Source organism: Limulus polyphemus, unplaced genomic scaffold, assembly GCF_000517525.1.
Source record: "Limulus polyphemus unplaced genomic scaffold, Limulus_polyphemus-2.1.2 Scaffold2838, whole genome shotgun sequence".
Classification (NCBI taxonomy): Eukaryota; Metazoa; Arthropoda; class Merostomata; order Xiphosura; family Limulidae; genus Limulus; species Limulus polyphemus.
This window is the reverse complement of record NW_013668448.1, coordinates 58366-76454: the sequence shown is the minus strand read 5'-3', so window position 1 is coordinate 76454 and position 18089 is coordinate 58366. Positions and strand designations below refer to the sequence as shown.

Here is an 18089-nt window from a genome sequence, read left to right as displayed (position 1 = left end):
AGAGAATGGAAAGATCACTTTTAACACAAGCTAGTATATGTACTGACATTTGACAAAATTAACACCAGTTGATTAGAGAATGGAAAGATCACTTTTAACACAAGCTAGTATATGTACTGACATTTGACAAAATTAACACCAGTTGATTAGAGAACGAAATGACCAGGTTAACACCAGTTGATTAGAGAATGAAATGGCCAGTTTTATCACAAGCTACTATATGTACTGACATTTGACAAAATTAATACCAGTTGATTAGAGAACGAAATGACCAGTTTTAACACAAGCTAGTATATGTACTAACATTTGACAAAATTAACACCAGTTGATTAGAGAATGAAATGACCAGTTTTAACACAAGCTAGTATATGTACTGACATTTGACAAAATTAATAACAATTGTTTAAAGAATGGAAGGATCAGTTTTAACACAAAACTAATATATGGAAAGACATTTAATAACATATGTCAAAATTAATATCAGTTGATTAAAGAATGGAAAGATCACTTTTAACACAAGCTGGTATATGTACTGACATTTGACAAAATTTATACCAGTTGATTAGAAGATGGAAGGATCAGTTTTAACACAAAGCAGTATATGTACTGACATTTGATGACATTTTACAGAAGTAATACCAATTGTTCATAGAATGGAAGGATCACAACCTAATATATTTACTGACATATGACAGAATTAACACTACTAGTTGATTAAAGAATGGAAGGATCAGTTTTAAACACAAGTTAACAAATGTATTGACACTATACAGTTCATGATGTTTAACAGAACTAATACAGTTTATTAAAAAATTGAAGGATCATTAAGTAACACAGTTATCTACTGATAACTGAGGAAAAAATGGAAAGATCAATTAAGTAACAGAAATTAAGATATACTTACAGATGATGCCAGTTAAAATTACTGACACCATTTGTACAGAATGGAAGAAACAATTAAGTATTGCAAGTAACACCTAGCAATAGTTGATAACAGTTAACACAGCTGATGTAATTAGACAGAATTTATAATATGAGAGTATAAGAGAATGAAATCATCAATTAACTCTCTTGCTACAGACTCGGTCAATTTGACTGAGTTCATGACCCCAAAGTGAACATTAGAATTTTCATACTATAACTTTTAACATGTTTTGTGTATCTTCATGAAATTTGGTAATCTTTCAGTAAACATTACAAGTATTTTGTAGACATGAAAATCAGATTTTTTACGTAAGTGATGTGAAGTCATGTGAAGATTAAAAATACTTTTCTTCATCTGAAAATTTCATTTTTGTAATCTGTGAAACTTTCTAATTACATATTTAAAATTTTTTTTTCAGTAAAACATTACATTTTTCGGTTATTTTCTCTACTCTAACACTACACCCATTTGGCCAATTTGAATGACCTCGTAACTACCATAAAAAATTGAGAAATAAATCTAGATTACTCTTTGTTCTTTCTACAACAATTTCAAATTGTAATGTGAAAATACAACTGTTTATCCTGATTAGCTTAAAGCTCATAACAGTATACATCTGTTTATACCTAATTTTATTGCCCTTTGAACTGCATTTAAGTAATAAACCTGCAACACAAGTTGTAAATCACTTGGTGAATGTGCAGCTCACATTATCTTTTCAAATTACATGATGCATGAGCATATCTCATGAATAATTTTTATTATTTTTTCATTACCTTGTAATCTAACTTTATCTAACCTAATAAGTTTCTAATTTTTACATTTTACACATCTTTTTAAAATAAGAAATTCCACAAAAAGGTATCATTTTTAAAAATTTTAACTGCAATTAAATTTCTCTTTATGTATAGATTGTACTGCTGAGAGTTAATCACATGTTATAAGTCCAGTTCTGCATTAGGAACTACTTTCTATATTGCATTTTGTGGTCAATCTGATGGTCATGATTACATACAAATGCTACCACTGCACTTTCCATTGTTTCAGGCTTCTTGAAAGGATGGTGACATCATTCTCAGACAACACATCTTAACACTTTCAACAAACCTTTCATTCATATGTGGATAATGGCTTCCAAGACCATATTTACAAAGATCAAAGGCACAAATGTCTATCAGAACTGCATTAGGGGACTTCAACAACCTTTCACAAAACAATTACTGATTTCAAGTTTTGACTGGATGTTTATGAACCTTTAGCTTGTGAGTTTCATACAATAAGTTGTGCAACAATATTCAGTCATGTGACCTTTTTGTTCAATACTGTATATATATATATATATCTGTGTCAGCGTAAACTACTTGTACCTGATGATGACAAAACCTTGTCAAAACATTGTACATTTGCTGTTATGTTAAACTTATATTAAAGTTTTTCTTCATTACCCATTCAAGTTCCAAGTCTTATGTAGACAAAAAAGCAGAATTTTTAATTAAGTATCTTTACTGAAAATTTTTCCATAAATACATTGAGTCAGAGTGTTGCCTGTTCCAGGTGTAAAGTGATTTTCATTTTAATAATTAAAAAGTACTTTTCTTCATCTGACAATTTACTAAATTTCATTTGTGTAATCTCTAAAACTTCCTAAATAAATATCAAACATTTTTTTTTCAGAAATACTTTACATTTTATTTCTTATTTTCTCTATCATAGCTCCATATGGCATCAGTAAATTTGACCAACCTCATAACCACCATCACAAAATTAGGAAATAAATCAAAATTACTTTTTTTCTTTCTAGAATGATTGTCAATTGTAACAGGAAACCACAATCATTTATCCTAAATAACTTAAAACTTGTAACAGTAGAAATCTATTTATATTTAATTTTACTGTTTTATTGCCTTTTGAAATCTATCTAAATAATAATCCCACCACACAAATTGTAAATCACTCGGCATACATGCAGCTCACGTAACAGTATCAAACATAATGCACGTGCTGCTCACGAGCATACCTTGTGAAGAATTTTTATTATCATTACTGTTTTTCGTTATCTTATCAAATCTAACCTTATCTAACCTAACAAGTTTCTAATTTTTACATTTTAGTTACTTTTTATAATAATAAGTAAAGAATACACATGAAAAAAAAGAAATATAGTACTTATCTAGATCTTTATTTATGCTGTCAACTGTCAATGAAACTTAAGCCTAATTTTTCATACTAATGGTACTACAACACTAAATAATTTTTCAATTAATTAAATATTGCACCTGAAACCACAGAAAAATAACATGCAGAAAGCAAACAATGTTTTATAACTATCATAATTCTTCTGGATTCCTAACTATGCAGTAAGATCCTTTAAAAATTCAGCTAAAATCATTGATGTGATTCCCATGAGAATAAATTGAAATTTAATGACGAAATAGACAATGTCCTGTAGAGAAAACTTAGTAACATAATCCCGATAGATTAAACATTGGCTTTCCATTGGTTATAAATAATATAGTACAGAACATAGAGAAATATTGGCAATTTGTGAAAGAGAGGATGTGACAGGTAGGGTTGGCAAGTGGATCTGATTTTCTAGTTTATGTCTCTTTAAACAAATAAGATTGAAGGCTATGAAAATTATGCTTTGCATGACTAGTACTTATATTATAATAAACCCATTAGACAATCATAATGTATATATGCTCTGATCCAAGAGATTGAATTGACTGCACATTTTATATTTATTCCTTGCTATTTTTAGGAAAACTACCATTGAATTGTTTCAATGGGCATCTGCTATTAGAGTATAAAATCTCAGAAAGAACTATTAGCAATTTGTGAAAAATAGGATGTGACAGGTGGGCATGACCATTGGGTCTGATTTTCTAGTTTATGGCTCTGTAAACAAATAAGATTGAAAGTTATAAAAATTATGCTTTGCCTGAGTAATATCTATATTATAGTAAATAATTTATGTTAAATTCTGTACTTCTCAGACAGGTGGTAAATAAATTAGAGAAGAGGAAAGATCTAGAGAGCAAATGTCATAATTCTCATACTAAGGGAGATTAAGGATTTTTTTAAATATTTACTTATAGATCAAGAACTTCATACTTATATAATATTAACATTTGATTTATCAACTACGTTTGGATGCCAAGTTTATTTTTATATAATTATAATGAAGTTGTTTGTTTACATTTTTAATGTAAAAGGTTGTGACATACACACTTTGACCTACATGTTGCAAAAGAGTTAAAATCAAATACTCTGAATAGAACTAACTTGTTCACTAAGCTCTATCACAGGTCCATCTGTTTTGTTCCCTGTTGTGTCATACCAAAGGGAGTGCGAATGATTTTCAGATGGACATGATACACTAGCACCTGAGCTTCTTCTCAAAGTTATGGTGGTACTTTCTCTATTCTTTTTCCCATGTGTCTTAGTAGGAGATGGGGAGCCAGGTTTCACCCACACAGACTGAGCACGACTGGTTAGAGTAGCAGCCATCTTGTTTGTGGAGCTTGCAGAGCTTAAATAAAAAAGAAGATCATTAAATTCACAAGCATCTGTCTTCTGTAAAAATGTTTCTAACAGATTCATTACACTATAAATAACATAATATACGGAAAACAAGGACTCATTTGGTACTTCAAGGCTTTTCTTGCATATTTGATTTTGAGAAAAGTAAAAATATAAACTCATCCTTTATTTTTCAGGAACTTATTGATTCTCCTATTAAACTCATATAAAGTGCCAGCTTCCACTTCTGATAACAACTCATTCCATAGGTCAATCACCCTGTTATAAAATTAAACTGTCTTAACTGTAGCCTAGCCTGTCGTATTTAAACCTTTAACTTGTGTCTTCTCATCCTGTTGTCTTCAGAACACACCACAAAAAAATGACAGGCCTCTATCCTGTCAATCCTATTACAGAATCTCGTAGACTCCAATAAGATCATGTCTTACACTTCTTTTCTCAAGAAAAAACAAGAACTATTAGTCATCTATCTCTGGAGTCATTCTAATAGCCCTCCATTGAATCCTTTCTAACAAGTCAATATCCTTTCTTAGATAAGGAAATCAAAACTGTACACAATATTCCAAGTGAGGATTAACTAGTGATTTGTTTAGAGATAAATACCCCAAATACAATGCCTACAAATACACCCTCAAATTCTATTAGCTTTACTACTACCAACAGTGACATATCCACCACTATGCCAAAATATTTTCCTACATTCACACTACTGTGTGGATTCCTACCTATATCAAACTTATGATCCAAGTTATAACCCAAATGCATTAACTTTCACTTACTATAATCAAAGTTCATTTGCCAAATATTTGTCATATTTTTCAATTAACCCAAATCATTTTGTCATATCTCAGCATCATCAATATAGATGAACTACCCAAGAACTTAAATTCAACAGAAAACTTCAATAATTTGCTAATTATGCCCCTGTGAACATCATTATGTAAATTAGAAAAGGTAAAGGCTCAAGCATTGACCCCAGAGGCACTCCACTAGAGAAAGGGGTTCAGTTTGCTTTTTAGCATCCAACCACCCTACATCACAATTACCTATTATTTTTCAAACCCTATCAATATGATCTTTAAAATCAATCTTTTGTATGAAATTTTATCAAAAGATTTCTAAAAATCTAAGCGTGCCAAGTTCACACCCTTTTCATCATATAGATAAGTAACATCCTTGAACAAAGATAATAAGTATGGGAAGATCCTCTTTGATAAACTCATGTTTACTTTCATTTATGATATCATACTTCAATAAAGGAATTTGTAAAGATTTTTTTTAATAGATCCTTTAGCATTTTTACCCTTATAGAAGTAAAATTAACAAGACTGTAATTTCTAGGACAATTCTTATCACCTCATACAAAATAGGAGTTAACATTAGCAACTCTCTAATTCTTAGGCTGTCTACTGACCTATCTAAAATGAGAGCGGTTCTCATATATGATCTTTGACCTACTTTAAAATCACAAGAAAATTTTGTCTGGCCCTGTTGTTTGATCTCTTTTAATTTCTCAGTATTTCTAATTGTCACCAAAAAATTAATATCTTAACTAAGGTCAATTCCAAAACTTCCCATAGAATGGTCAGGAATGTTCCTGATATCTTCTATTGTAAAAGCAAAACATTTAAAAGCCAAGCCATCAAATAGTATTCACCAAAAACCTTACTATTAGGATCCTTTAAAGGCCAAATCCTCATTTTAAAATTTGGCTTACATTTAACATATTTACTATTAATTTAACATTATCAACCAGTTGCTTATCTCCTAATTTCTTTTCTAACCAAACTCCTAGCTTTCCTATACTTCTGTAAATCTTCCAACCAATATGCCAATTTACACCTCTTAAACTTATGTTATTTATCCCTGATTTTCTTTTTAATGTCTTGAGTAAGCTAATTAGGTTTGACTTTTCTATTACTGTTTTCCTCTTTTTAGGAGCATACCTCTCTTGAATTAATTTGTTTTTGAAACTTAACCATATCTGTTCCACATCACTATTAAACTCATTATTATAATTTATTAAAGATAAATCTTGCCTCATGATCTCAGAATTAGCCTTCTGAAAATTACAAAATAAAATTTCATTTTTATCTCAACACGTAGCAAAAAATCAAACCTAATTATGCAATGATCACTGTTTCCCAGATGTTCCCTCCTTTAACTTTTGCAACCATATTCTCATTAAAATGGTTACCAATAAATTTAAAATGGTATCCCACTTTGTTGCCTCTCTAACAGTTTGGTATACAAAACTTTAATTATAATAATAAACACAAAAACTAAGCTTTTATAAGAAAATCTTTTAAGGTAGAAAATATTGGCCAAAACTAAATGTTAAGTATTGTTCTTATCTCTAGCTGTAAGATCCTTGAAATTTTGGTTTGTCTAACCATCTACCAAATACAGAGGGTTTGGTACAATTCATTAAAACAATTTTGAATATGCAAGTCAGCAAGTCCTGTAACAACCACAGATGATTTAAAGTTGTGATGAAAAGGCATGTAACATAACTACATTTTGATATTGTTGGTGTTACATAGGTAGTGTGGTGCTACCAAAAACTGATCACCTTTAGGAAGGATATATAACAGCCCTCTCCAATGTAAAATATTCAAGCACCAAAATCATAAAGATGTGTTAAGGGGTTTAGATTTTCCAAGATGGGGATACCTCTTGTACTTAATAACACTGGAAAATAAAGCCTATGGATCAAGTTGAAGCACTAGGACCATCCAAAAAGAGACAATTTATAAGTTGTAGTCCATCAATGATAAGAAAAGTGTAATGTCTTCTAAGGTGTGGATCCTCAAATACAAAGGTCAGTGGGAAAAGCTGTTCAGGCTACAGTATGCAACATAATAAAGAAGGACCTCCATTTGGAAAAGTGACAAATTCATACCTAAAAACATTGCTTCCACAGCAAGTCCATTCAACCATTGCATACCTTAAGCACCTAGAGAATGAATCATATATTCATGATAATACATATAAATACACACTGGTTAAGTCACAGCTCCAGAACCTATGTATTTCTGTGCAATCAGACTGTTAAAAAGACACTTTACTTTCTTGTTGGTCAGAGAGAAACAGTATCTCTTCCAGTATTCAAGCAAACTGCAAAATGAAGCACATGCTCCATCCTTCACATTCAGCTGAAGTGGTGGTGTTGTTACAGTAACAGGCTTCTATGACTACCCACTGGTAGCAACTGCAGCTGAAACTTAACACCTGGCTGTTTTTTTGCAGAAGCAGAGCTATAGATTAAGCTCATGCCTTGCAAGATGGTGGCATCTGTAAAATACTATATGTTAGAAGTTGGATCATTGTAGCTATATCTGTTGACCTTCTTTTCTCCAGGAGATTGTTTAATGTGATAATATCAAACAGTTTCTATCAGAGAAGAAATGTCTGACATTCAAGAAATGCCACATGAACTTGTTTGTAAGGTCATCATCAAACTTACCAAGAAGATCTCTTCACATTATTGAGTAAAATTTTCCATGTAGGCATCACAAATCAATGGCATAAGTGGACAACTTCTCATCAGGCCCATACTTTTAAGTTTTGATCTCCACCTTGTTGATGGCTTGGCTGTAGCTGTACCAAGTCACTGAACTGATATAGCTTCTTGGCCAACTGACATTTTCCAGAACTTAAAAATGTACTGTCTCTTCTCAATGTTTGGAGGATCCAGCATCTGAATGAATGCACAAGACTTGTTCCTTACCATCACAGCATTGAAATGCAGTCATGTATGTTTCATTTGGCTGCTCTACTTGGTATAGAGCCTCCAGATTATCTCTAATAACTTCACTGGCCCAAGGGTCCTCAGGTTACTCCTAGATACACAATGAACCACCTGGTGGTAACTCCATCCAGCAGTATCTAGAACTCCCTCCATGTCACTGGCAACTTCAACTAGTGGAGCTGGTTAAGCAGATTGGTTGTGATAATCTAGGAGAACTACAAACACTTCCTCCACTTGGCCTCAAACTGACTAGACCTTATAACACCATAGCAACCACAATTCATCAGCTTCTACCATTGGAGAACAGGTCAGAAGAAAAAGACTGATCAACAGCTTAAAAGGTCCTAGACAGCAGCTTATCTCTTGATCTAGTAACTGGACTGAAATCTAAAGCATGGTTCATTGGATTTGTGGTAAGAACCTCAAATCCAGAATTGAACCTCTTCAAAGCCACTGCAGGTTTTCTGACCGTAGTTGCATCTCACCAGTTGGCTCCTATACTTCACCATAAGTTCTTTATCATCTTCAATCTAATCTTTCTACCTAAACTAAGGTCAAGCATAGGCTTTGCTTGAGTACAGAAGAGCACAAAAAAGCATGTTAAACTACAGCAAACAAATTAATTCAGACCACAACAACAAGATGCACTGGGTTTGGAAACCAAAGTATAATTAATTCTATCTCAGCCACAAATAAGATAGAAGCAGGAACAAAATGTTTCATAAAAGAGAAATAAACAAAAGATTTATAAAATGCATATAAATCTTCACATATAAAAAAACAGCAAAAAAATAAATAAAAATACTCTTTCTTTGACATCAGCCATCTATATATATTTGGATGCACAACAAAATACAACTTAATCAGAGGATCGTTGATGCAAAATCTAAAAGAGAACTAATTTTGTTTTGCTTTTGCTTATACTCAATCCAAAGCTCAAAATGCCATGTCACACTCATCACTAATTAGCAGGGACATACTGTGTGTAGTGCAAGTGGTTTGTTCACAAGGGTGCCAACTTGTTGAAGGGGGGGGGGGTGTGCCTGATTGAGTAACAATGTGAACTAATGGGTTGGGGGGTGCAAAATTTATATGTCGTGCAGGGTGCCATCAAACATCGGTACAGCCATTCATACTAGTCCCATTTACAGAAAGAAAAAACATGGTTTCAAATATCTCCATCTCCACACATGAACAACACACCATACAGTTGTTAAAAACTAATACAAAACTTATCAAGTACACTGGTTACATATAACAAAAGATACTACCAGACTAGTTTTCATTACACTGTATGATATGTGACAGTCTAAGGATTAGATTAATGTTGTTTATGGTCAGGCACATTCTGTTCATCTGGAACATGCAACTAAATACAGAAACCTGTTTTGAAATGCTGAAAGTTAACATTTTCCTAAATTGAAAATGTATTTCCAATAATACCAACTTCTGCTGACACTTATAGCTATTCCTCAACTTCCAGAGTTTCAACTTTGCCCATCTAAGCATTGGTCTGATTTTTTCTTGCTTGCTCCAGTCTTTTATACCCCACTAATTGCCCTTGGCAATATACTCTCCACCTGTGCCAATGTGCCCTCTATCCTGGTACTGTATATAAGCATATCATTCAGATAGTTTTATCACCATCCTACTTTCTAACACCAGTCTTAATGGGGAAGAAGGGCAGGAGATATGTCAGCAGAGGTAAGTATTATTGAAAATACATTTTCAATTTAGGAAAATGTTAACTTCCAAAACATACTTATCTCCCTGACACTTATAGCTAGAATTCCACATTGAGAAGGTGGAGAGGCCAGTGAGGGCATTCTCCATACTGAAAGTGTCTGCATAGATCAGGGATGTGTCAATAGAAGATTGGCACCCTAGTGGGGGAATCACTCTACATCCAGAACAGGTATGCTCTTCAGCCCAGAACTTTGATCCTGTATCAAGGATGGAATAGTACATGAGTAATCATCATTATAGGCCAGCCCAAACTAGATAGCTGAGGTTCCACAACTTGGGGTTAGAAGTAAGTGGTCTTGGATTGCAATGTTATATATAGATATAATTTTGATTGGATCCCAACCTGTAGCCATAGAGTAATGCATTCCGAACCACCAGAATCATGACAAGAAAGTAATCAACAATGAAGTGGACAAACTTTCTCCTCCACCTGAAGAAGTTTGAAAGGCAACACCCCAGGCTTGGAATGATAGAATCGTGTATACCTTACTAAACCAAAGGAACAAAACTCATCCAGTCTGGAATTATGGACATTCATCCTTACTACACAACTAAGTGGGCAAGGAGCATTACACTTGCCCCCGGAATTATGGAAAGGATGTGGAACAGTGTACTCAACCAAGGACCTAGGATGGGACCACTCCACATTCGGAATTATGAGGAGATGGTGGACCTCCTTCCACGAATAATAAACTAAACCAATATTGATTAAAAAGAAGGGCCATGCACACCCCAACCGGATAGCTTAGCATCAAATCTGAACTGGTACTACAAGTAGGCTCCCGCGGAGGCTGGTGCTGCTCCTACCGACGTCTCTGAAGAAATCCAGGGATCTGAGTAGGAGGGCCCCCAACTTCAATCTCTTCTCCAAGAGTGGAGGAAAACACTTGAACACTCTGTAGGAATAGCTTCTGTCCACCACCCCAGTGACTGGAAACTGGGTGTGATAAGAACTCCCTAGCTTTACCAGCAGAATCTGGGAGATAATGCATTTTGGGGTGTCCTGAGGAACAGTGCAATAGGTGAACCAAGTTCCCTAAATTTTTAAAAGCAAACTGACCCCAATTTATTCAATCTAATGATCAGCAGAGATGAGCAGGACTCCTTCAACTTTACTCATGATACTCCATGAGTGGCGGTCCAGAATAATATGATAATACCATCTGGTAAGCTCCTAGATGGTCCTATGGAACATCTCATTTCTACAGAGCCTGTTGCAACCAGTAATAAGTATAGTTAAATTGGTTGCTAGTGTGGAATTGGACTGATAAAAGCACGACTGTCTGGGCAACACTCACCACAGAGTGGGATCCAGTTAAAAAAAAAAAAGAGGTAAGGATACTGCAAAGTAGAGAGACAAAAGGAGGACACAAATACCAATTCCTCCTTATAATCTAGCAAATATTGTCAAAATGGCCACAGGGGGTAGTCAAAAACCCTCAGAAGAAACTGCCAGATTGTGTAAAGAATGTGAGAGAAAAGTATTGTGATAAGTCCACATACCAGCCCATACAGTGTCCTTCAGTGGATAATTCAAATGGCAGCTAAAGAGATAGAAATGTGACAAATCTGATGAGATGTGACTCTCAGAAGTTTCCTCGCCTGTAAAAAAAAAGTCCTGAATAAGCAATATAGAAGAATTTCCACAGCCACCTTGTCAAAGTAATTGGGGATAAATCTCTGGAATCTGAAGGATCCCAATGAATAAAGAGTCGAATTCTATCACCTTGAAAGGAGCTAGTGCAAACCACATAATGCCTCAGGGCTCTGACAGGACATAACAAATGATCAGTGACTGATTGGTCAAAAAGGTGAAAAATAGCTGGAAAAAAAAAATTGGTGAGAAGGATTTATACCCTTCCCTGGCTGCCACAGTCTTAGAAAGAAAGGAAGTATCAGGGTATAGGATGACAGAAGTTGAGTGATAAAGAGTCCTGTGCACATGTAGTGCAAATAGTTCCAACCTACGACATCCACATGTCAGCAGCAACAAAAAATAACCTTTAAGGGAAAGGTACATGAGGCTAAAGGCTCAAAAGGATGTGGAGACAGTTTGGTAAGTGAAAAGCACATTTGGGAAGAAAGATTCTAAATGATTGGAGAAGGCCAGATAGCACTGAGGAGTCAAAACTTTCTGATGTTTAGAATAATGAAAAGTAGTCAATAAAGCTACCATAGATGAAGCTAAACCTGAGTAAAAAAACCAAGTCAAAAAACGAGATATGGTGGGCACATTTGGGCAAAGTAGGTTCAATTTTCTTGTTAGACACCATTGACTATAAGTGTGTCATTTCCATTGATCAATGGCCATTGTGGGTCTATGGATAGATTGAGACACATACAAGGCAACTTTAGAAGTTAAACCCCAATGTCATGCAAAGGAACACATAACTTCCATACATGAGGTGGCCTCAACAGAGATAGCCAAAGAGGAAGAGGTGGACCCTCTTGAAGATACTGTAGAAGAGAAAGCCATGGTTGGGCCAGCCAACTTGGAGTTACCAACAGCTCTCAAGTAGAGGATCGAATCATAGCCAGAACTCTGGGTAACAGAAGAATTGGGGGAAAGGCATAGAGGTGCAATCCCATCCAATCTTTACTGAATGCATCTATCAACAAAGCCCAAGGATGAGGTACCAGGGACAAAAAACACCTGTAGTTGAGAATTTCAATGAGTGGCAAAAATGTCGATCACCAGAGTCCTGAACAGAAAGCAAGTCTAATGGAAAACCTCACAATGGAGCATCTATTTGGTTGGGAGAATTAAATTGGGCTGAGACAGGTGTTCTGCTATGAAATTCATTACCCCTGGAACATGGCAAGTCAGGAGGCTGATAGGATGGGATTGAGCCCAGTAGAGAATATCCAAAGTTCAAAAACAAAGGTGCCAAGAACACATGCCCCCAGAATGGGAAATGTAAGAGACCACTGTGGAATTGACACAATGAATCATGATGACTTTGCCCTGCAATAGATCTAGACATTCCAACATTCCCTGTTGGACAGTGAGAAGTTCTAAATTACTGATGTGGAAGGAAGATTCATCTTCCAACCACAGACCTGGGAATTCCTGATCCACTGGTCGTGCAGTGACTACTGAAGGGACAGCACGTGTGCTCATTCTGAGGGAATCAGAGAATCGAGGGATGCTCACATCCACAAAAAAGATAGAACCATCCACGTAAGTATGAGTCTGAGTTCCTGTTCCATAGCCTGGAGCCGGATGGGAGTTGGCTGAGCCTGGCTTAAAAATGTTGAAAAAGACACTCAGATGGACAATATTGTAAGCCAGAAAAAGAATTGATTTCTTGGCTCTGTTAAGAAAGCCACCCTTGGTGGTTTCTGAAAAGAGAATCTGGGTGTATTGCTCTGCCAACTGATGAGATGGTGCCAGAAGGAACCAGTCATCCAGATAATGGAGTATGCACAGGCCCAAAGTATGAAGGTGACAAGAAAAACTAGGTGCTAGGCCAAAGGGTAGATCCCTGAACTGAAGAACTTGAACCCTGTGCACAAAACGTAGATAGTGGCAGGATGACTTCACTATGAGAATGTGGAGATATGCATCAGCAACATTGAACTTGGCCATCCAGAGATCTGGTGACGAATGCCAACGTAGGTTGAGAAAAAGACTCCATTGTGAACCTGGGAAGACTAAGAATTGGTTTACATGAGAAAGACTGATGATTGGTTGTCAATCTTCCATCTTTTTGGGGACAACAAATAAACGGGAATAAAATCCCAGAAGAATGGGATCAACTCTCTCTACCACCCCCTTGACCAATATCTCTCTGCTAGACTTGGGACAAAGATCCACACTCCACGGATCTGTTGTGGGTGGAAATACCACAGGCTGGGAGGATATTGAAGGTGGAGAAGTTAATGAAATGACCAACCCTGATGCTAGAACCTGAAGTACCCATGGATCTGTGTCGAAGGAATTCCAGATGTCCTTCAATTGTTGTAACCTCACTCCCACAGACCCCACCCCATAGGGTAGTCACTGATGCCATTGGCAACGGTCTGACTGAGCAGAAGAGACTTGAAACTAAGTAAAGAATCTATTCTTAGTATCCAAAGAGCGAGAAACAGTAGCCAGGAGTCGAGGCACCCGATGAGCAGTCATGCAATCACTTCCAGCAGGAGCCAAAGAAAGTCTAGAGGCTAACAACAAAAAGGAAAAAAGCAAACAGGTGACATCAATCCGTGATTCCAACACCTCTGGAATATCAAGGGACGAAAAAAAGGAACCTCATGTAACTCACAGTGGGCTACAACAGGTAGATGAACTCCCTCCAACGAGTCATCTCTATCCAATAAATCCCAACAACATACAAGCCAGGAAACCAAAAAAAGAGCAGAAGCTGACAATCTTACCAAGGTAATAAAAGTCAGCAAAAAAAAAACCCAAAAATCTCAGAACAGGAGTGAGGGTCAAACAAATCCAAGAAATTGTGATCTGTTCAAAATGATCACAGAGTCCAGTCTGGAAACCCACATATCCAAAAGAGGATCTATTCTGTGGAATCGAAATTAAAGTCCACCTGGCAGTGGTAAGCCAAAGCATGCTATTCATACAAACAAAGGGGACAAAGTATATCTATCCCGTCATGTAATAGAGCAGTAAATCTCCCAGCATGAACAGCAATATCAGGTGAAAGAGAAAAGACTAAATTGTCACCCTCAGACATTTCAGCTATCAAGAAAGAAGTAAATTCAAAGGCAACCAGAGAAAGCCCCCAAACCTCACAAACCCGATTGATGTGGCTGATCCAAACTGGCCTAGTGAGAAGCCATCCTAGTAAACAAAGGTGCCAGAAAAAGAGAGTCCAAATTCTCTCTAGACTGTCCTGGATCATTGACAAAAGCAACCTCAGAACACCCTGAACCAAATATGTCTCCATTTCACAATGAATAAAATCACGGACAGCCTCAACTGAGAGTGACCTCCCTTTGAGACGCACTAGATAACAGAGGTAGAATAGAGGAGGGCTGATTAGCCTCCGTGCTGGAAACAGTAATCTGTGAATTCATGCTTGAAAATGGAGTGTCACAATTTTTTTTCTTTTAAATAATAATTATTAAATATAATTCATATAGACAACCACTAAGCAATGTGAAGATTGCAACCAAATATGTTAATTATTGCAACACTTGTGTAGAGAAACCCATGTCTAATCACTTTGTTGAGAAAAAGTGATAAAATTATCTGAATGAGGTGCTTATATACAGTACCAGGATAAAGGGTGCATTGACGTAGGTGGAGAGTATATCACAAAGGACAATTGAGTTGAGCAAGCGAGAAAAAAATCTGACCAATGCTTAGAAGGCCAAAGTTGAAACCCTAGAGGTTGAAGACTAGCTATAATTGCCAGTGAATGATAAGAATGTTTAGGAAAACGTTTTGATGAAAGGCTCATTCATAGGCTAATTTATAGAGAGACTTAGTTATGTTACTTACATACAAGATAGGTATGTTTCTTTAAAAACTCATATAATTTCTTTTATTTCAATATGTATGAAAAACATATTTCTATCATTTTTTAAGCTATTAAATAGTATGTCACCTCCAATACTTTATTCACAGCTTTTCAGCCAAAATATGCATGTTTCCCTCAAATTAATACACACCCTGGTACTCTGTTCAGCACTCTACAGAAGTGAAACTGCTTATAACTATCTCTATTGTTTGTTAAGTTGTATTAGGCTTTTAAATATTAAGTCATTAATAAAAGAAACAATACATACCTAATTGTTGACAGAGTCTTTCTGCTTCTATGATTAGAGAAGAAGGAAATTAACAAAACTAAATTCATATAAAAAAGAAAAAACAGAAACAGTTACATGGAAAACTAGTTTAGCCTGTGAATTATTATGCAAAGTTTATTCATGCTAACATAATAATGCTTATCTGAATCTTGTTTAAAGATATTGTTCCTTCTACGTCACCCATGGAACAGATCTTTAACCTACATAATTATTATGTTTTTAATTCTAGCAAAAAAAGACGGAATTTTAGACACATCATATACATATAAATCTTTTTATGACAACCACTCTGTTTCATTTACATTACTATTTTTAAATATTCAACTACATTAAAGTTGTAAACCTATATCAATTCATGTTGTATGTACGTATGTGTGTTTGTCAACAAGCTCTTCCCATGGTTTTGGGGCAATTAGGACCAAACTTGGGGTGTCCATAGCTTCCTATTAAGGGGTACCAATGTGGGCTAAAATGATCATGGTGGATTTTAAGGATCTCTGAATCTGATTTGAACATCAGATTTTATGTTCCTGCTCCCTTCATGATCCTAGGGGCACCATGTTTGAAACTATGTTCATGCTATCATTCACAAGTTATTGGGACCAAACATGGCACATATGCTCAGGCACCAAGGCAGGTATCCTAAATGTGCTTGCTTTTTGGCACATACTCCCATTGGGGTAGCTAAAGAAGTGAATGGGGATAATGGAGGAACTTGGTAGTACATATGGGCTTCTGTGAATCACAAGGGGGTCTCTGAACCTTGCAGTAGAGCATGGGTATTTTATGTTTGTTGTTTTGATTTTGCTAAATATTTAGGTTTCGCATTATTTAAAATTATATGTAGAATCTCTTATTACATCTTTAAAATAAAAACTACCAAAGGTTGTTCACACACATGACCCACTTCCTGACATAAACTGGAAGATAATTATATCAATATTGCACTAACCCTTACATTAAAATGATTAATATTATATAATATTACTTGAAAATTTAACACTTTGGAAATGACTGAGCATGGTTTGAATCAACAATTACATTTTTAGTAAGCCAATGACAAAAAACAAAAAAAAATGCCTATTACATAGCAGTGGGTAAAAACTTTCTTAAATGAAACTCTAGCTAATGGTGACTTAGTACATTCTAAATACATTAATCACACTAAGAATTACATAGAAAACTTTCAAAAATCCATTAAAATATGATTTTGGGCATTTCCAAACAAGTGGTATAATTGAAAAAAAAATTTCAAAAATTGACACATCATATGCTTACAGCTAATAAAGTGTAGAGATGTAAATATCAAAATATAAATTACTAACGGTTCAGAAGAATTGAGGCTGACATCTGAAGAACGATTACTGTTAGGAGTGCCTTGAGAAACTGATGATTTCTTGCGTCTCATGGTAACAGCTATCCTCTCATGTAGTTCTGTTGGTGAAGACTGTACAAGACAAATAGGGATACAAGTAATCATGAAGTTGCAATACTTTTTTATTGTTAATAAAATTGGAGTCTTTGTATCTAAAATAACTTGGCTAAAATATCTGCCATGTCATCGCATTTGTTGACTTACATTCAAAATTTTATTGAACTACTGTTTCATGAATTTATGTCAATATGTTTGGTACCAAACTGTATATTATAATTCAAATCTTAGTATTATACATTACTCAATTTCTTAATTTAAAAGTAAGTATTAAAAAAACACAGTTAGACATTGATTTTTGTGTGTCACGTGGTATGTTGAATGCAGCACTGGTTCAAATCAGATATTTGTGATGTCAAAATACTAAGACTATAGTTTCGTATGAATTAGAAACTCAAATTACCAATATTGACAAGCTATAATATAAAATAAGGTCTTATCTTTTCTACTTGCTAAGATATTGCTCATGTAATAAATCAAACACAGTGGCACTCCACCCACCTCTTTCCATTTTTTTGGAAATGCTCTCTTATATACATTTACTTCTATATATGACATGAAAAACCAATCAAAAGCTCAGAATGTCCCCCCAGTGGCTTTCTTAGCCATTTTGAAATCTTAGGATGCCATCTCTTTCTTTCGAACCAAGCTTTCAAGGAGGTGGGTTGTGTCTTTAATCTGCTCGAAATTTAATATTTTTTTAGACACAAATACAGCTTAGTTACTAAGCTTGATAAATTATAGTGGAAATCTGTGGTATTGATATAGTAATTTATGACCTTTTAGTTATTTAATGTATATATAAATTAAAAAAAATATTTCGTTTCATATTCTCCAAGTGCGAAATTTTAAAAAGCTTAGCAACCAATGTCAAGCAGCAACCAAGTACAAAGGTCATAACTAGAAGAGATAATTGTTTGCTT

At 35.0% G+C, this 18089-nt stretch overlaps 1 protein-coding gene across 1 annotated transcript in view; it reads right to left on the bottom strand.

Annotated features, from left to right (window-relative positions):
- Positions 1–18089, bottom strand: part of LOC106468024 (dedicator of cytokinesis protein 1-like) — a gene marked incomplete at its 5' end in the record, with an annotated part of 80466 nt that overhangs the window by 17403 nt on the left and 44974 nt on the right. The window contains 3 exons of the mRNA XM_013928422.2: positions 4211–4457; positions 15714–15740; positions 17060–17181. Coding sequence (XP_013783876.1) covers positions 4211–4457; positions 15714–15740; positions 17060–17181 — 396 coding nt within the window. The remainder of the gene's footprint in view (positions 1–4210; positions 4458–15713; positions 15741–17059; positions 17182–18089) is intronic.